General features: G+C 37.0%; 1 protein-coding gene across 2 annotated transcripts in view; it reads right to left on the reverse strand.

The window, feature by feature from the left end:
* Window positions 1–21583, reverse strand: part of SEPTIN14 (septin 14) — a 95953-nt gene that overhangs the window by 48378 nt on the left and 25992 nt on the right. Inside the window, exons 5-6 of one of the 2 annotated variants that reach the window (XM_049638735.1) lie at window positions 14394–14580; window positions 11590–11751 (exon numbers count right to left, since the gene is read on the reverse strand). In XM_049638735.1, the coding sequence (XP_049494692.1) occupies window positions 11590–11751; window positions 14394–14580 (349 nt within the window). The remainder of the gene's footprint in view (window positions 1–11589; window positions 11752–14393; window positions 14581–21583) is intronic. The other variant, XM_049638734.1, reaches the window with a different exon arrangement.

A 21583-nucleotide genomic window follows, 5' to 3' on the forward strand; every position in this document is an offset into this window, starting at 1 on the left:
ATATTCTTAAAATGTCTATACTACCCAAAGCAATCTATACATTTAATGCAATCCCTGTCAAAATACCAACAACACTTTTCATGGAACAGAACTAGAACAAACAATCCTAAAATTAGTATGGAACCCCAAGATCCCAAACAACCAAAGCAATATTAAAAAAGAAAAACAAAACTGGAGGTCTCACAATTCTAGACCATTTTATTTACAACAAACCGTAGTAATCAAAATAATATGGTATTGGCACAAAAATAGACATATACATCAATGGAGCAGAATAGGAAACCCAGAAACAAACCCACAATTATATGGTCACATAATCTTTGACAAAGGAGGAAGGAATATACAATGGAAAATGATAGTCTCAGGGAGCCAAGATGGCGGAACAGCATGAAAGTTTTTTGTGTGTCTCGCGTCCATGAATACAGCCAGACCAACACAAACCATTCTGCACACCTAGAAAACTGATCTGAGGATTAACACAAAAATATGCACAACCTGAACCACAGAATTCAGCAGGTACATGGCGCCAACAGGTGAATTTGGGAAGAGAGAAGCAGCAGAGGGCAGGGAGCCACTTTTGCGTGCAGAGAGAGGACAGAAACAGGGGTGGGGGAGGGGAGAATGCGAGAAAAGCCCTCCTCCCCAAAAGCAGCTGGAGAGAAAGTTGAAATTAGGAAACAGCCACAGGAACTAAACTAAAAAGGGAGAAAGGAGAAAGAAGAAAAAAGAAAGGAGAAAGGAGAGGGTTTAAATTCCATCAAGACTGTAAACAAGGGGAATGCAAAGTCTGCAACTCCGCAGCTCGATACCTCATGGTGCTATGGTGAGAAGGGTGAATCCCCAGGAGAAGAGTGGGGTCTGGGAGGTTCTTGGGCCACACGGAGAAAAGCAGTTCCACTGCTGGGAGGACATTTGGTAGAGACTATTGAGGCCACCTGGTCCCAGCAGACCCCAGAGAACGGCCACATTCACTGGTGCTGGAACAAGGTCATTAAGGGTGAAGCCTGGCGCCAAATGTGTGTTGTGATTTTCCACAATCCCTGAAACGCTGCTGCTACACTGTCTCGTGAATTTGTCCTGGGGTGGCCTGGCACCTGGCCACAGTCTCTGGGCACCAGCAGCGGCAGGGTCCAACAAGCATTCCTGGGTGCAGCCGGCATTCAGCCATTGCTCCCTGAGAACCTCCGCAGAGGGGCAGAACAAGTCAAAGCCAAAGTCCCTCAGATGTAAGGGGCTGGGGGAAACAGCTGCATCTGAGACAAAACTCAGGAGAGAGGTACTACCTGGGGCTTGGATATGGACAGTGTAAAAGCGGGGAGTGGACAAAAGCTGAAGACAAAGGACAGTTGTGCGATTGCTGATCGGAGAGTGTGGAGTTCCGATACTAGAGACTGGGTAGCTGTGGGACACCATTTTCACTACTCCTACGCATGCGCATACACACCTACGAGCCCCACAACAATCCACCTCAGTAGGCTAGCAGCGCCATCTAGTGGAGAATGGAGCCATTACACTAAGCCCAACCCAACTGGGCCAACCTCGCTCTTCAAGAACACAAGTCTCACCACCTGCTTAATTTGTGGACTATAAAGCGCTTTATAGTCTGACTTCTAGGGGAAAACAAAGTAATTTTAGTCATATGTCCGCTGTTAGCAGGTCCATCTATTCAATTTTCTTTTTTCCTGCTTTTCATTTCTTCTCTTTTTCTTGAATACAGCAAGAAAATTTTCACTTTTATTTTCAATTTTTATTAAAAATGTTTTTCTTTAATATTTTTACTATGTGTTTTACTTTTGTGTAATTTTTTTCAAATTCTATTTTTCTTCCTTCATTTTATATTAGTCTACTTCAGGGTATTCACTTTTTCTAATTTTCAAATGATTTCCTTTTTCCTTTTTTTTCATTTCGTTTCTTTTTCTTGAATACAGAAATAGAAAAAATTCATTTGTATTTTCAATTTTTATTAAAATATTTTTCTTTAATTTTTTCTATATTCTTTACTTTTGTGTACATTTTTTCAAATTCTATTTTACTCCATTTCATTTTAGTCTACTTCAGTGTATTCATTTTTTCAAATTTTCAAATGACTTCTTTTTTTTTTCTCTTCTCCCCCTTTTTTCTCTAATCTATCAAGCCACGTTCAACATCCAGACCAAAATACACTTAGGATCTAGCATCATTTATTCAATTTTGTGTGTGTGTGTGTGTGTGTTTCTAATTTTTTAATTTTAATATTTTTTAATTTTAATTTTTTTTAATTTTAATATTTTCACCTCATTAATTCCTTTTCTCCCTTCAAAGTGACAAAACAAAGGAATTCACCCCAAAAGAAAGAGCAGAAAGAAACGACAGCCAGGGACTTAACCAGCACAGATACAAGCAAGATGTATCATGCAGAATTTAGAATCATGATAATAAAAATACTAGCTGGAGTTGAAAATAGATTAGAATCCCTTTCTGTGGAGATAAAAGAAGTAAAAACTAGTCAGGATGAAATAAAAAATGCTTCAACTGAGCTGCAATCATGGATGGATGCCCCGGCAGCAAGGATGGATGAGGCAGAACAGAGAATCAGTGATATAGAGGACAAACTTATAGAGAATAATGAAGCAGAAAAAAAGAGGGAGATTAGGGCAAAAGAGCACGATTTAAGAATTAGAGAAATCAGTGACTCATTAAAAGGGAAAAACAACAGAATCATAGGGGTCCCAGAAGAGGAAGAGAGAGAAATAGAGGTAGAAGGGTCATGTGAACAAATCATAGTGGAAAACTTTCCTAACCTGGGGAAAGACACAGACATCAAAATCCAGGAAGCACAGAGGACTCCCATTAGATTCAACAAAAACTGACCATCAACAAGGCATGTCATAGTCAAATTCACAGAATACTCAGGCAAGGAATCATAAAATCAGCAAGGGTAAAAAAGTCCTTAACCTACAAGGGAAGACAGATCAGGTTTGCAGCAGACCTATCCACAGAAACTTGGCAGGCCAGAAAAGAGTGGCAGGATATATTCAGTGTGCTGAATCAGAAAAATATGCAGCCAAAAATTCTTTATCTAGCAAGGCTGTCATTAAAAATAGAAGGAGAGATAAAAAGTTTCCCAGGTAAAAAAATTAAAGGAGTTTGTGACCACTAAACCAGCCCTGCAAGAAATTTAAGGGGGACTCTCTGAGGGGAGAAAAGATGAATAAATAAATAAATAAATAAATAAATAAATACCAAAAGCAACAAAGATTAGAAAGGACCAGAGAACACCACCAGAAACTCCAACTCTACAAGCCACATAATGGAAATAAATTCATATCTTTCAGTACTCACTCTAAACATCAATGGACTCAATGCTCCAGTCAAAAGACTGGAGTAACAGAATTGGGTAACAGAATGGATAAGAAAACAAGATCCATCAATATACTGTTTACAAGAGACCCACTTTAGACCTATAGACACCTTCAGATTGAAAGTAAGGGGATGGAGAACCATCTATCATGCTAATGGTCAACAAAAGAAAGCCCGAGTAGCCATGCTTATATCAGACAATCTAGACTTTAAAATAAAGACTGTATCAAGAGATACAGGAGGGCATTATATCATAAATAAGGGGTCTATCCACCAAGAAGGCCTATTAATTGTAAACATTTATTTGCCAAATGTGGGAGCAACCAAATACATAAATCAATTAATCACAAACATAAAGAAACTCATTGATAATAATACCATAATAGTAGGGGCTTCAACACCCCACTATCAGCAATGGACAGATCATCTAATCATAAAATCAAGAAGAAAACAATGGCTTTGAATGCCACACTGGACCAAATGGACTTAACAGATGTATTCAGAACATTTCATCCCAAAGCAGCAGAATATACATTCTTCTCCAGTGCACTTTGAACATTCTCCAGAATAGACCACATACTGGGACAAAAATCAGCCCTCAGCAAGTACAAAAAGATTGAGATCATACTGTGCATATTTCCAGACCACAATGCTATGAAACTCGAAATCAACCACAAGAAAAAATTTGGAAAGGTAACAAATACTTGGAGACTGAAGAACATCTTACTAAAGAATGAATGGGCTAACCAAGAAGTTAAAGAGGAAATTAAAAAGTATATGGAAGCCAATGAAAATGATAACACCACAACCCAAAACCTCTGGGAAGCAGCAAAGTCAGTATTAAAAGGAAAGTATATAGCACTCCAGGCCTTCCTAAACAAGGAAGAAAGATCTCAGATACACAACCTAACCTTATGACTCAAAAAACTGGAAAAAGAACAGCAAATAAAAGCCTAAACCAGCAGGAGACAGGAAACTATAAAGATTAGAGCAGAAATTAATGCTATCAAAACAAAAACAGTAGAACAGATTAATGAAACCAGAAGCCGGTTCTTTGAAAGAATTAACAAAATTGATCAACCACTAGCCAGTTTGATCAAAAACAAAAAGGAAAGGACCCAAATAAACAAAATCAAGAATGAAAGAGGAGAGTTCACAACCAAAACAACAGAAATAAAAACAATAATAAGAGAATATTATGAGCAATTATATGCCAATAAAATGGGCAATATAGAAGAAATGGACAAATTCATAGAAACATATACACTACCTAAACTGACAGAGGAAGTAGAAAATTTGAAAAGACCCATAACCAGTAAGGAAATCAAATTAGTAATCAAAATCTTCCAAAAATCAAGAGTCCAGGGCCAGATGGCTTTCCAGGGGAATTCTACCAAACATTTAAGGAAGAGTTAGCACCTATTTTCTTGAAGCTGTTCCAAAATTAGAAATGGAAGGAAAACTTCCAAAGTCATTCTATGAAGCAAGCATTACCTTGATTCCAATACCAGACAGAGACCCCACTAAAAAGGAGAACTATAGACCAATTTCCCTGATGAACATGGATGCAAAAATCCTCAACAAGAGGAGCCAACTGGATCCAAAAATACATTAAAAAAATTATTCACCATGACTAAGTGGGATTTATACCTGGGATGCAGGGATGGTTCAATATCCTCAAAACAATTAACATGATTCATCACATCAATAAATATAAGTAAAATAAAAATAAATATAAATAAAAATAATATTTATATTTATATAAATAAATAAATAAATATAAAATATATTTATATAAATAAATAAATAAATAAAAATAAAAATAAAAATAAAAATAAAAATAAAATAAAGGACAAGAACCATAGGATCCTCTCAATAGATGCATAGAAAGCATTTGACAAAATACAGCATCCTTTCTTGATAAAAACCCTCAAGAAAGTAGGACTAGAAATATCATACCTCAAGACCATTAAAGCCATATATGAGGGACCCAACGCTAATATCATCCTCAATGGGGAAAAACTGAGAGCTTTTCCCCTAAGGTCAGGAACAAGACAGGGATGTCCACTCTCACCACTGTTATTCAACACAGTATTGGAAGTCTTACCTCTGCAATCAGACAACACAAAGAAATAAAAAGCATTCAAATTGGCCAGGAGGAGGTAAAACTTTCACTCTTCGCAGATGACATGATATTCTATATGGAAAGCTCAAAAGATTCTACCAAAAAATTGCTAGAACTGATTCATGAATTCAGCAAAGTTTCAGGATATAAAATCAATGCACAGAAATCAGTTGCATTCCTATACACCACAATGAAGCGACAGAAAGAGAAATCAAGGAATCAATCCCATTTACAGTTGCACAAAAAAAACATAAAATACCTTGGAATAAATCTAACCAAAGAGGTGAAAAATCTATACACTGAAAATTATAGAAAGCTTATGAAAGAAAATGAAGAAGACAAAAAAAATGGAAAAAGATTCCATGCTCCTGGATAGCAAGAACAAATATTGTTAAAATGTCAATACTACATATTCAATGCAATCTACATATTGAGTGAAATCCCTATCAAAATAACACCAGCATTCTTCACAGAGCTAGAACAAATAATCCTAAAATTTGTATGGAACCAGAAAAGGCCCCGAATAGCCAAAGAAATCTTGAAAAAGAAAACCAGGGGCGCCTGGGTGGCTCAGTCGGTTGAGCCGCCGACTTCGGCTCAGGTCATGATCTCGCGGTCCGTGAGTTCAGGCCCCGTGTCGGGCTCTGTGCTGACAACTCAGAGCCTGGAGCCTGTTTCGGATTCTGTGTCTCCCTCTCTGTGACCCTCCCCCGTTCATGCTCTGTCTCTCTCTGTCTCAAAAATAGATAAACGCTAAAAAAAAATTAAAAAAAAAAAAGAAAAGAAAAGAAAACCAAAGCAGGAGGCATCACAATCCCGGACTTCAAGCCATACTACAAAGCTGTAATCATCAAGACAGTATGGTACTGGCACGAGAACAGACACTCAGACCAATGGGATGGAATAGAGAACCCAGATATGGACCCACAAACGTATGGCCAACTAATCTTTAACAAAGCAGGAAGGAATATCCAATGGAATAAAGACAGTCTCTTCAGCAAGTGGTGCTGGGAAAACTGGACAGCGGCATACAGAATAATGAACCTGGACCACCTTCTCACACTACACACAAAAATGAACTCAAAATGGGGCGCCTGGGTGGCGCAGTCGGTTAAGCGTCCGACTTCAGCCAGGTCACGATCTCGCGGTCCGTGAGTTCGAGCCCCGCGTCGGGCTCTGGGCTGATGGCTCGGAGCCTGGAGCCTGTTTCCGATTCTGTGTCTCCCTCTCTCTCTGCCCCTCCCCCGTTCATGCTCTGTCTCTCTCTGTCCCAAAAATAAAAAAAAAAAAAAATTAAAAAATAAAATAAAATAAAATAAACTCAAAATGGATGAAAGACCTCAATGTAAGACTGGAAGCCATCAAAATCCTTGAGGAGAAAGCAGGCAAAAACCTCTTTGACCTTGGCAATAGCAACTTCTTAGTCAATACATCTCCGGAGGCAAGGGAAACAAAAGCAAAAATGAACTACTGGGACCTCATGAAAATAAAAAGCTTCTGCACAGCGAAGGAAACAATCCGCAAAACTAAAAGGCAACTGACAGAATGGGAGAAGATATTTGCAAACAATGTATCAGCTAAAGGGTTAGTATCCCAAATCTATAAAGAACTTCTCAAATTTAACACCCAAAAAACAAATGGTCCACTGAAGAAATGGGCAAAAGACATGAATAGTCAATTCTCCAAAGAAGACATCCAGATGGCCAACCAACACATAAGAAAATGCTCCACGTCACTCATCATCAGGGAACCTGTCAGAATGGCTGACATTAACAACTCAGGCAACAACAGATTTGGCAAGGATGCAGAGAAAGAGGATCTCTTTTGCATTGTTGGTGGGAATGCAAGCTGGTGCAGCCACTCTGGAAAACAGTATGGAGGTTCCTCAAAAAACTGAAAAAAGAACGACCCAGCAATTGCACTACTAGGTATTTATCTAAGGGATACAGGTGTGCTGTTTCAAAGGAACACGTGCACCCCCATGTTTATAGCAGCACTATCAACAATAGCGAAAGTATGCAAAGAGCCTAAATGTCCATCGATAGATGAATGGATAAAGAAGATGTGATATATATATGTATACACACACACACACACACACACACACACACACACACAATGGAGTATTACTTGGCAATCAAAAAGAATGAAATCTTGCCATTTGAAACTACATGGATGGAACTGGAGGGTATTATACCAAGCAAAATTAGCAAAATATCTATGACTTCACTCATATGAGGACTTTAAGACACAGAACAGATGAACATAAGGGAAGGGAAACAAAAACAGTATAAAAACAGGGAGGGGGACAAAACATAAGAGACTCTTAAATATGGAAAACAAACAGAGGGTTACTGGAGGGGGTATGGGCTAAATGGAGGGGCACTAAGGAATCTACTCCTGAAATCATTGTTGCACTATATGCTAACTACTTTGGATGTAAATTTAAAATAAAAATTTAATTATAAATAAATAGCACACACACACAAAAAGGAACGATAGTCTCTTCAGCAACTGGTGTTTGGAAAAGTGAACAGCTATATGCAAAAGAATGATACTGGTCCACTTTCTTACACCATGCATAAAAATAAATTCAAAATGGACTAAAGATTTAAAAAAATGTTTTAAACATTTTTTTGAGAGACAGAGACTGACGGAGCACAAGCAGCGGAGGAGCAGAGAAAGAGGGAGACACAGAACCCAAAGCTGGCTCCAAGCTCCGAGCTGTCAACACAGAGCCCAACATAGGGCTCAAAATCACGGACCATGAGATTATGACCTGAGCTGAAGTCAGCCATTTAACCAACTGAGCCACCCAGGTGCCCCAAAATGGACTAAAGATTTAAACGTGAGACCTGAAACCATAAAACAAGAAGGCAGCATAGACAATAATTTCTCTGACATGGGCCATAGCAACATTTGTCTAGATATGTCCTCTGAAGCAAGGGAAATAAAAGCAAAAATAATCTAGTAGGACTACATCATAATAAAAAATTTCTGCAGGGACACCTGGATGGCTTAGTCGATTAAGCTATTGACTTTGGCTCAGGTCATGATCTTGCAGTCTGTGAGTTTGAGCCCTGCGTGGGGTTCTACCCTGACAACTCAACCCTGGAGACTGCTTCAGATTATGTGTCTCCCTCTATCTGCCCTTCCCCTGCTCGTTTTCTCTCTCTCTCTCTCTCTCTCTCTCTCTCTCTCAAAAATAAACATTAAAAACAAGTTTTTAATAAAATAAAAATTAAAAAATAAAAAGCTTCTGTACAGGAAAGAAAACAATAAAACTAAAAGCCAAGCTACAGAATTGGAGAAGATATTTGCAAATGACATATCTGCTAAAGGGTTAGTATCCAAATTATATAAAGGACTTATAAAACTCAACACCCAAGAAAACAAATAATCTAATTAAAAATGGACAGAATATATGAACAGTCATTTCTCCAAAGAGAACACCCAGATAGTCAACAGACACATGAAAAGATGCTCAACATCATTCATCAGGGAAGTGCAAATCGAAACTACAATGGTATATTATCTCACACCTGTCAGACACAAGTGTTGGCAAGAATGTGGAAAAAAAGGAATACTTGTGCACTGTTTGGTGAGAATGCAGTGATTCAACCACAGTGGAAAATGGTATGGAGGTTCCTCAAAAAGTTAATCACACATATCAGTAATCATACTACAAGGTATTTACTCAAGGAATACTAAAATACTAATTCAAAGAGATATATGCACCCCAATGTTTATAGCAGCATTGTTTACAATAGTCAAGATTTGAAAGAAGCCCAAGTGTCCATCGATTGATGAATAAAGAGCAAGTGATAGATATGTAGACAATAGATAGATGATAGGTAAATGATAGAGATATACATATACACATATATACATATATACAATGGAATATTTTCAGGCATAAAAAAGAATGAAATCTTGCCATTTGCAATAACATGGATGGAGCTAGAGAGTATAATGAGAAGTGAAATAAATCAGAGAAAGACAAATACCATATGATTTCATTAATGTGAAATTTAAGAAACAAAACAAACGAGCAAAGGGAAAAAAGAGGGAGGGAGGAAGAAACCAAGAAGGAGACTCTTAATTATAGAGAACAAACTGATGGTTACCAGAGGAGAGTTGGGTAGTGGATGGGTTAAATAGGCGATGGGGATGAAGGAGTACACTTGTCCTGATGAGCCCTGGGTGATGAATGGAGTTGTTGAATCACTATATTGTACACCTGAAGCTAATATAACATTATATGTTAAATATGCTGAAATTAAAATAAAAACTTAATAAAAATAATAATAAAATACAATAAAAATACTAAAAAAATTGTGTGAGGTAGCCAAAGCAATGACTAGATGGAAATTTATAGCCATAAATCCCTATAAAGAAAGAAGATAGATGTCAAATCCACAAATTAACCATTCATTTTAAGACACTTACAAAAGAAGAAAGAGCTAAACCTAAAGCAGACAGAAGGAAGAAAATAATACTGGTCACATTGGGAATTAATGACATAAGGAATAATAAAATATAGGAAAATCAAAGAAATTTAAAGTGGGTTCTTTGGGGAAAAAAACAACAAAATTGACCAAACTTTAGCTCTATCAACCAAGGTAAAAAAGGAGATTCAAATTATTAGAATCAGAAATGAAAGAGACACATTACTACCAACATTTCAGAAATAAAAATAATTATAAATGAATATTATGAACAACTGAACACCAACAAATTAGACAACTAAATAGAATGGAAATGTACATATTTCTCCACTGAAAGTATACAAATACCAAAAGCACAATAAAAGATGCTTAACATACATAATCATTAGGAAAATTCAAATCAAAACTACAATGAGATGCCACTTCATATCCATTAAGATTAGCTATTTAAAAAAATAGAAAATAACAAGCATTGGTTAGGATGTAGAGAAACTTGCACACTATAGTTGATAATGAAAAATAGTGCAGACACTATGAAAACAGTATGACAGTTCTTCAAAAAAAATTAAACATATAATTACCATAAAATCTAACAATTCCACTTCTTGGAATATATTCAAAGTAATTCAAAGAGTTATTTGTACATCCATTAAAGGAGAAATATAGTATAATTGTGCTTTCAGGAAGTAACTTGAGTAGTCAAATTTATAGATAGAAAGTACAATGGTGGTTTCCAGGGGCTAAAGGGAAGGGTAATGTGGAGTTACTGTTTCTTAGATACAGGGCTTCAGTTTTACAAGATGAAACGGGTTCTGTAAATAGATAATGGTGATGGGAGCACAAAAATGTGAATGTATAATACAACTCCACTGTACAGTGTAGAATATTTAAGATGGTAATTTTCATGCTATGTGTATTTTACCATAATTTTTAAACTCTTAGAAGAAGGTAAATACTTATTACCTTGGATTTTGCAAAATATTCTTAGATATGACACCAAAGATACAAGTAACAATAACACAAATAGATAAATTGGACTTCATCAAAATTAAACCTTTTGTGTTTCAAATGATAGCAAAAAGAAAATGAGGAAATGACCAAGAGCTTGGAAGAAAGTACTTGCAAGCCATATTTCTCATAAGGAACTTGTATCCAGAATATATTAAAAAACTTACAATTCAATGATAAAAAAGACAAAACCTCAATTAAAAAATGGATGTTTTTTCCATTTTCCAATCCTTGTAAAAAGGATATAAGCAAACATTTCTCGTGGGAAGATATACTAATAACCAATATGTACACGAAGAGACCAAATATTATTAAATTTATTCATATGCTAATTCCATAACAAAAAAATCTACATAGAGAGTTGATTAGTAGTTGCTTAGCATTGGTGGCGAGGTCTGACAGGTGGGAGAAGAGAAGAAGGGAAGGGAAGGGAAGGGAAGGGAAGGGAAAAGAAGGGAAAGGAAGGAAAGAGGGAGGAGAGGGGAAGGGAAGACGGGAGGGGAAGGGAAGACAAGGCAAGGTTTCCCACAATAAATTTTGGGGGGAAATGCCTTATTTAAAGTCTCTTTGTCAGATATGAGTGACAATTTATTACTAATATTGTTACTTATAAATTATATTTTTATTCCCACACAAAATAGAAATGATATTCAATAGTTAGAAGCTTACATTCATTGAGGAATTCACCTGAGCAGTAGTTTCATCATCTGTTGGGAACTGATATATCTGGATGCCATTACTAACCAATTCACTCACTATTTTACACTTGAATTTCTGTAAGTCGTTTTTAGAAATTGTATCTGCTTTGGCAATCAATGGTATAATGTTCACCTGTAAATAAAGAAGCAAATAAAATCTCACCATTGAGGATTTGTTGTTAATCTTGGAATTTTTACAGTCAAAACCTCACTCTGACAATAAATTTTTACAACTAGATAATCAGTGGCTACCATACCTTCATCACAAAATTGCTTCCCAAAATCATCAGTACTTTTGAAGATGAATCTTTTCTCAGAATTCAGGTTTAAAAGTTTCAAACTTTTTTTCTCAAACTTTCTTACACTTTCAACACATTTGGAGTTAGTAAAATGTAAGTGGTATAATGAAATAGTCTATTTAACTCATTATCGATTTGATTTCTTATTAAATTGAGTGCTAAAAGACAGAAGAGACCTTTCATCACACTATATATGAGATTTATTTTGTCCATCTACCTGTCATTCATTTGCATCACCTTCTTCATAAATTCATCTTAATCAATGTCCCATTTTCACAGATCCTTGATCTACCTACATGTCTTTGCAGATATATTTGCTTCTGTTTTCCAAAGACCATGTAAAAATAATAGACTTTTATTGTTACCATACTCTAAAGGCTGAATGTATGTATACATTTGTGTAATATCTTGCTCACAAAACTCTTCATTCATATTTTGTAAAAAGGCACTATTTCCATATTGCATATTTGAGGTTGAAATTTTACTCATAAATTTTTCTTCATAGTTCTACAACATGATCCCTCCTGTCTCCATGCATTTATATCTTAATAATTAAACTTTGCAGAAAGTAAAAATATGCAAAATTCTAAAATATGTTTTATTACTGTTAAACTAAGATATTTTATTAAATCATAGCTACATAATGTCAAGGCTTGTGATATAGTGTGAATGCATAAGAATCAGTTCTATGTATTTTGCTTTTGTTTTAGATTCTTCAAAATACATTTTAAAAAATCCTTGTACAAATCTAGGGCTTCAATATAACACTGATGTTCAAATTTTTATCTAGCTTTCAAAACTTAAATAATAGTTTCCACAGTAAAAAGCAGACAGCTACTAAGATAGATTCAAGTCTAACATAAATATCTTGGATTATACTGCTGAGAAAGCTATCCTCTAATGATAGTAAATCCTTAACACATAACAAGTGGAAATTTTCCATGTTAATTTGTTAGGTGTTCAGATTTGAGGAATGAAAGTCACTTATTGCAGAAGGGAACTGAGCAACCTAGAAGACAACAGACACATAGGCACGGTTATCCACCCCTTTATGTAATGTCCTTGCAGAAAAAAATAGCAATTTTCTATATCTGGAAATTCTTTGATGATAACAGCTACCCATAAGATTAAAAATAAAACTTTGTGCCTCAGGCTATTGAATACACTAATAATAAAGAAATTAGGTCAGCTCTTGATTTTAAGTAAAAATCTAACTTCTTCCAACAACTTGGTGACATATATGATTAGGTACAAAATTTCTTTCTAGTTTGAAGCAAAAGTCAGGCCTTCTTTGATAAAAAGAAACCAAATTTTAAAAGTTATTCTCTCTTCAACTTCATAAAGTACAGAAAAGAATCTCATGAAATAGAAGTTTCTTTCATATGTATATTTACCTTCTATTGGAAAAAATATACATGAACATATTGCATTCTGAATCCCTCTGATAGGATCACTAGCCAGGATCATAAAAACTTCATGTTTCACACAATCAATGGTGTCAAGTAAATGTTAATGGGATTGTTTTATAGTACAATAGAATAAATTCAAATTTACAAATACAGGCAAATTACCACAATCTGTATGATCTTTAATCACAAAAAAAAACCTGTAAGTTTTTTTAAAATATTTTTTAACCTGTATCTTATTTTCCTAACAGATACTTAATTAAATTTATCTGTAAAGCAAACTAAGGTTGAAATTTATCAAATGCTATTATGGGCTGAATGTATCATTCCTCCCTTAATGCATATGTTGAGTTCCTAACACCCAATATCTCAGAACAAGACTGTATTTGGAGAATCTTGAAAGAGGTGATTAAGTTAAAATAAAGCCATTAGAATAGGGGCTAATACAATGTAACTGGTATCCTTAAAAGAAGAGGAAACATAGACATACAACAAAAAGACATCAGATACTTGCACAGAGTACAGATCATGTGAAGATACAGTGGGAAGGTGATGGTCTACCACTCAATAAAAAAGATTGCAGAAGAAAGCAATGTTGGCAGCATCTTCATCATGGACTTCTACTTTCCATTACTGTGAGAAAATTAACTTCTGTTGTTTAAACTACTAAGTTTGTGGCATGTTGTAATGCTATCCCTTTTAACATTTTAAACATATTTTAAATATATTAAACATATTAAAAAATAATAAATTCTTGGGGTGCCTGGGTGGCGCAGTCGGTTAAGTGTCCGACTTCAGCCAGGTCACGATCTCGCGGTCCGTGAGTTCGAGCCCTGCGTCAGGCTCTGGGCTGATGGCTCGGAGCCTGGAGCCTGTTTCCGATTCTCTGTCTCCCTCTCTCTCTGCCCCTCCCCCATTCATGCTCTGTCTCTCTCTGTCCCAAAAATAAATAAAAAACGTTGAAAAAAATAATAATAATAATAAATTTTTGTATGCAAATACCTTCAAATTATATATTATCATAAAATAATTATCAAATCCTGACAGGTTAATAGATTTACCTAACACACCTTATTGTCAATGTTCTTCATAGTTAATAGATCAATGGACTTCAAAGAATGTCCTGTAGGTGAAATGAAGTAAAGGCACACATGTATACGGGAATCATGGTAGTCAATGAAGGAACGTTTAATTTTCAATTCTTCTTGAAGATAGGCCTCAAACTGAGCATCTACATATTCAACTATAGGTTGGTAGCTGGGGAAAAAAAGGTTATTTCAACATATTAGTATAAAAGATTAATAACATCTATAGTCTGTCTTTTCACCACTTAATAAATAGCTAATATGGGGGAGCTTGGGAAGATGACATAGTAGGAGGACCCTGAGCTCACTACATCCCATGTTTACAAATAGATATCATCTACATCCAAGTCAATAAACCAGAGAGTGATCCAAAGATTGGCAGAACAAACTCCACAACTAAATACAGAGAAGAGGCTGCATCTGAAAGGTTAGGCAGGCCAGAATGATGGAGGGAGACTTCCCACAGGAGGAAGGGAGCTGCACATGCAGAAGGGTAGATAAATAGGCCCTTGCACCAGGGAGTTCACACAGGGAAGACAAATCCCCATAAAGTTCGGCTTTAAAAACCAGAGGGGTTGAATTCTTGAGTTTGTGTAACCAGTGGAACTTGGAACCTGGACCTTTAACTGCTGGCTGGCTCAGCACTGGGCGAGCCCAGAGGGCTAGTGATAGCTGTGTCATTGCCTGTAAAGAGACAGCAGCCTGTGCATAGAAGCAACATAAAAAATGGCAATTTATACACCAGGGGCAAACAGGAGACACAGCTGTTTATATTTATTCAGAGCATGTTAGGGGACTTCACCAAAGACAAAGGAGATGGCAGGTGCCACTTGCCTTCCCCAGCCCCCAACATAAACATAGGGCCATCTGCAGGAGGCCAGGCTGCACAGACACTAGCTAAATAACTTGCTAGCAATGTGCCATGCCCACAAGTTCTCCTGAGGACACTCACACTCCAAGCCTGCTAGCCTCAGCCCTGAGCCCAGGGAAAATTTTGTCAAGCTGCATACAAGCCCTGCCCAGCTACTGGGTGCACATCCACCACGGCACACCTGACCAAGCCATGTCCAAATATCACCATATGCTGTGCCCAGTCTCACACAACTTCCCACCCTAATGCCCAGCCCCCCAATGCCCCAGCACTTTGAGGGATCCAGCATAGGACTAGTGGCACCAGGCAAATTTGCTAAAACTGCCGCCCCACCCCCAAGTTCCCCAGCAGGCAGAACCCTTAAGAGCTGCCCTGTCTCGGTCCCACTAATGCCACAGAGAATAAATACAGTCCACAATAGGCAGAGAGTCAGTGCAGATGACTGAACTGAAAGGAAGAGTTGTTCACACACAAAAGCAGGATGTAAGCAACACACAAAGGATAATTCTCCCGAAGTACCAGGTTCTGGTGCATAGGAGGCACTGCACAGCAAACCACTCCGGGACCTCTTCTTCATAAAGTCACTACTTTCAAGAGCAGAAGACATAACTGACATTCTTAACACACACAAACAGACACAGAGAGGCAGACAAAATCAGGAGACAAATAAATTTGCCCAACTGAAAGAATAGGACAAGGCAACAGCAAAATCAAAGTGGGACAGATAAAAAGAACATGCCTGATAGAGAATTTAAAGTAATGATCACGAGGATTCACTGGAATTGAGAAAAGAGTGCAATACATGAGTAAAACTCTTAACAAAGATATAAGGAACAAAGAGAAGAAATAAAGGACACAATAAACTAAATAAGAAACATGGTTAATGGAATGAACAGCAGGATGAAAGAAGCAGAGGAACAAATTAGTGACCTAGAAGATAGAGTAATGGAAAGTAACCAAGCTGAACAAAAGAGAGAAAAAGAATTATGCAAAAGGAGAATAGACTCAGGAAACTCAGTGACTCCACCAAACATAATAACATCCACAGTATAGGAATTCCAAAAGCAGAAGAGACAAAGGGAGGCAGAAAATTTATTTGAAGAAATAATAGTTGAAAGCTCCCCTAATGTGGGGAAAAAAATACACCTCTCCAGATCAAAGAGGCACAGAGAACTGTCATGAAAATCAACAAAACCAGACCAGAAGCAAAACCTATTGTAATTAAATTGGCAAAATACAATGATAAAGAACAAATTTAAAGAAGCAAGACAAAAGAAAACAGTAACTAACAAGAAAAAGTCCATAAGACTAGCAGGAAATTTTCCAGCAGAAACTTTACAAGCCAGAAGGGAGTGGCATGATACATTCAAAGTGCTGAATGGGTAAAATCCGCAGCCAAGAATGGATCATAAAAGGTGGAAAAGACAAGAAAGGGTCAGAAAAAAATCTCCAGACACAATGACAAGTAATAAAATGACACTAAATACTTATCTATCAATAATTACTTTGAAAGTAAATGGATTAAATGCTCCAATCAAGAGACATAGAGTGTGAGAGTGTATTTAAAAAAAAAAAAAGACTCATCTATATGCTGCCTACAAGAGATTCATTTTATACCTAAAGTCACCTGCAGACTGAAAATGAGGGGAGAAAGAAATATTTATCATGCAGATGGATGTCAAAAGAAAGTCAGAGTAGTAATACTTACATTGGACACACTAGATTTTAAAACATACTGTAACAAGACACAAGAAAGGGCACTATATAATCATAAAAGGTATAATCCAACAAGGAGATATAACAATTATAAATATTTATGCACCTGACATGGTAACACTCAAATATATATGTGTAATAAACATAAAGGAACTAATCAATAATAATACCAAAATCATAGCAGACTTAAACACTCCACTTACCAATGGACAGATCATGTAAACAGAAAATCAATAAGGAAACAATGGCTTTGAATGACACACTGGACCAGATGGACTTCACAGATATATTCAGAACATGCCATTTTAAAATAGCAGGATACACATTCTTGTCAAGTGAACATGGAACATTCTCCAGAATAGGTCACATATTAGGTCAGAAATCGGGCCTCAACAAATACAAAAACATTGAAATCATACATTGCATCTTTTCTGACCACAACACTATAAAATGTGAAGTCAACCCAACAAAAAAAATCTGGAAAGAGCCCAAATACATGGAGGATAAACAACATGCTACTAAATAATGAATGGATGAAACAGGAAATCAAAGAGTAAAGAAAGAAATACATGGGAACAAATGAAAATGAAAACACCATGGTCCAAAATTTTGGGATGCAGCAAAAGCAGTCCTAAGAGGAAAGTATATGGCAATATAAGGCTACCTTAAGAAGCAAGAAAAATCTCAAATAAACAACCAAACCTTACACCTAAAGGAGCTAGCCAAAGGACAACAAATGAATCCTAAAGCCAGAAGTAGGGAAATACTAAAGATTAGAACAAAAATAAATGATATACAAACTTAAAAAATTTTAAACAGATCAATGAAACCAGGAGCTGGTTCATTGAAAAATTTAATAAAATTGATAAACCCCTAGCCAGACCTATCATAAAGAAAAGAGAAAGGACCCAAATAAAATCACAAATGAAAAGGAAGAAATAACAACCAACACCACATAAATACAATAATCAGAGAATACTATGAAACATTATATGCCAACAAATTGGACAACCTGGAAGAAATGTATAAATTACTAGAAACATATAATCTACCACCACTGAAACAGGAAAGAATAGAAAATTTGAACAGACATATAACCAGCAAAGAAATTGCAACAGTAATCAGAAAACTCCCAGCAAACTAAACTTCAGGGCCAAATGGGTTCCCAGGAGAATTCTACCAAACATTTAAAGAGTTAGTACCTATTCTTCTCAAACTATTCCAAAAATATAACAGAAAGGAAAACCTCCAAACTCATTCTCTGAGGCCAACATTAGCCTGATACCAAAATCAAATAAAGACTCCACTAAAGAAGAAAACTACAAGGGAGGGGCCAAGACAGCAGAAGAGCATGGAAGGTTTTTTTTTTGTCTCTCATCTCTTAAATGCAGCCAGATCAACACTAAACCTTCTTGCACACCTAGAAAACTGATTTGAGGATTAACACAACAATATGCACAACCTGAACCATAGAACTCAGCAGGTATGTGGCGCAGAGAGGTGAACTGGGGTAGAGAAAAGCTGCAGAGAGCAGGGAGCTGTTTTTGCTTGTGGAGAGATGAAAATGGGGGCAGGAGGAGAGTATGGGCAAAGCACACCTGGAAAGTAGCTGGAGAGAAAAAGGGAGAGTGGAAACAGCCACAAGGGACTGAAAAAAAAGGGAGAAAGGAGAAAATAGAGGGTTTAAATTCCATTAAGACTCTATAAACAGGGGGAGCACAGAGTCTGAAACTCTGCAGGTCGATACCTGGTGGTGCTCTGGGGGGAAAGACAAATCCCTAGGAGCAGAAAGAGAGGTCCAAGGGGTCCTTGGGCCACACAGGGAGAGGCAGTTCCCTGCTGGGAGAACATTTGCAGCAGTGCAGCTTCCACAAAGAAAAAGGTCCCAGTGGACCCAAAGAATGGCCACATTTGCCGGTGTTGGAGCAAGGACATTAAGGGTGAAGTCTGGTGCCAGATGTGTGTTGTGATTTGCCATAATCCTTGAAACACTGTTGCTACATGATCACATGAACTTATTCTGGGGCAGGCTGGCACCTGGCCACAGTTGCTGGGCAGAGGCAGTGGCACAGGCTCATGAACATTCCTGGGGACAGACCAGCACCTGGCCATTGCTCAGCAAGACCCTCCCCCAGAGGGTCAGAGTGAGTCAAAGCTGCAGTGCCTCAGAAGTGAGGGGTTGGGAAACAGACCCATTGAGATAAAACTCAGGATGGAGGTGCCACCTGGCAGCCTGATGGCTTTGTCACAGACAGTGTAGAAGCAGGTGGTGGATGGAAGCCAGAGACAAAGGAGACGTGCTTGATTGCAGGTTGGGGAGAGCACAGAGTTCTGGTAAGAGACACTGGGTAGCTGGGTGACTCCATTTTCACCCTCTGGCATATTCACATACACACCCACAAGTGCCACAACAATCCACCCCAGTAAGCTAAGCAACGCCATCTAGTGGAGAACGGAGCCATTACATTAAGCCCTGCACAACTGGGCCAACTGCCCTCTTGAGGAACAGAAGTCTCTCCACCTGCTTAGTTTACAGACTATAAAGTGCTTCATAGTTTGTCCTCTAGGGGAAACCGGATGTAATTTCAATTGTACTTGATTCTGTTCACTGGTTCATCTATTCAATTTCTTTTTCTTTTTCTTTTCTTTCTTATTCTTGTATATAGAAAGAGACACTATTTTTATTTTCCATATTTTTAAAAAGACTTTTAATTTTTTCCTACTATATTTTTTACCTTTTTGTAAATTTTTTAAATTCTATTTTACTTCCATCATTTCACTTTATTTATTTTATTGTATCCATTTTTTCAAATTTTCAACCTATTTCCTTTTTTTGTCCTCTTTTTTCTTTTCTTTTTTTTTCCCCTTTTTTCTCTGATCTATCAAGTATTTTTCAACAAGACCAAAACATACGTAGGATCTATCATCCTTTATTTGATTTCTTTGTGTTGTTTTTAATTTTTTAATTTTAATTTTAATTTTTTTAATTTATTAATTCCTTTTTTCCTTCAAAATGATGAAAGGAAGAAATTTACCCCAAAAGAAAGAACAGGAATAAACGACAGCCAGGGACTTCATCAACACACATGCAAGCAAGATGTCTGAAACAGAGTTTAGAATCACGATAATAAAAATACTATCTGGGGTTTAAAACAGACTAGAATCCCTTTCTGTGGAAAAAAAAAGAAGTAAAATCTAGTCAGGATGAAAATAAAATTATACTGCTATAACTGAGCTGTAATCTCGAATGGACACCACAGTGGCAAGGATGGATGAAACAAAGGAGCGAATCAGCAATACAGAGGACAAACTTATGGAGAATACTGAAACAGAAAAAAAGAGGGAGACTAATGCAAATGAGAACGAAATAAGAATTAGAGATCTCAGTGACTCATTAAAAATGAATAACATCAGACTCATAAGGGCTCCAGAAGATGAAGAGAGAGAAATAGGGGTAGAAGGTTTACATGAGCAAATCATAGCAGAAAACTTTTTAACTTGGGGAAAGACATACACAAGAAAATCCAGGAAGCTCAGAGAACTCCCATTAGATTCAACAAAAACTGACCATCAACAAGGCATGTCATAGTCAAATTCACAAAATACTCAGGCAAGGAGAGAATCATGAAAGCAGCAAGGGAAAAAAAGTCCTTAACCTACAAGGGAAGACATATCAGGTTTGCAGCAGACCTATCCACAGAAACTTGGCAGGCCAGAAAGGAGTGGCAGTATATATTCGATGTGCTAAATCAGAAAAACATGCAGCCAAGAATTCTTTATCCAGCAAGGCTGTCATTCAAAATAGAAGGAGAGATAAAAATTTTCCCAGACAAACAAAAATTAGAGTTTGTGACCATTAAACCAGCCTGGCCAGAAATTTTAAGGGGGACTCTCTGAGGGGAGAAAAAAATGAAAAAAAAAATTACCAAAAGCAGCAAATACTAGAAATGACCAGAGAATACCACCAGGAACATCAACTCTACAGGCAAAATAATGGTATAAATTCATATCTTTCAGTACTCACTCTAAATGTCAATGGACTCAATGCTCCAATCAAAAGACATAGGGTAACAGAATGGATAAGAAAACAATATCCATCTATATGTTGTTTACAAGATACCCATGTTAGACCTAAAAACAGCTTCAGATTGAAAATAAGGGGATGGAGAACCATCTATCATGCTAATGGTCAACAAAAGAAATCTGGAGTGGCCATACTTATATCAGGCAATCTAGATTTTAAAACAAAGACTGTAACATGAGGGGCGCCTGGGTGGCTCAGTCGGTTAAGCGTCTGCCTTCAGCTCAGGTCACGATCTCACGGTCTGTGAGTTCGAGCCCCACGTCGGGCTCTGGGCTGATGGCTCAGAGCCTGGAGCCTGTTTCAGATTCTGTGTCTCCTTCTCTCTCTTCCCCTCCCCCATTCATGCTCTGTCTCTCTCTGTCTCAAAAATAAATAAACGTTTAAAAAAAAAGATTGTAACATGAGATGAAGAAGGGCATTATATCATAATTAATGGGTCTATCCACCAAGAAGACCTATCAATTGTAAACATTTATGCTCCAAATGTGAAAGCATCCAAATATA

The sequence above is a fragment of the Panthera uncia genome, chromosome E3 (assembly GCF_023721935.1).
Source record: "Panthera uncia isolate 11264 chromosome E3, Puncia_PCG_1.0, whole genome shotgun sequence".
NCBI lineage: Eukaryota > Metazoa > Chordata > Mammalia > Carnivora > Felidae > Panthera > Panthera uncia.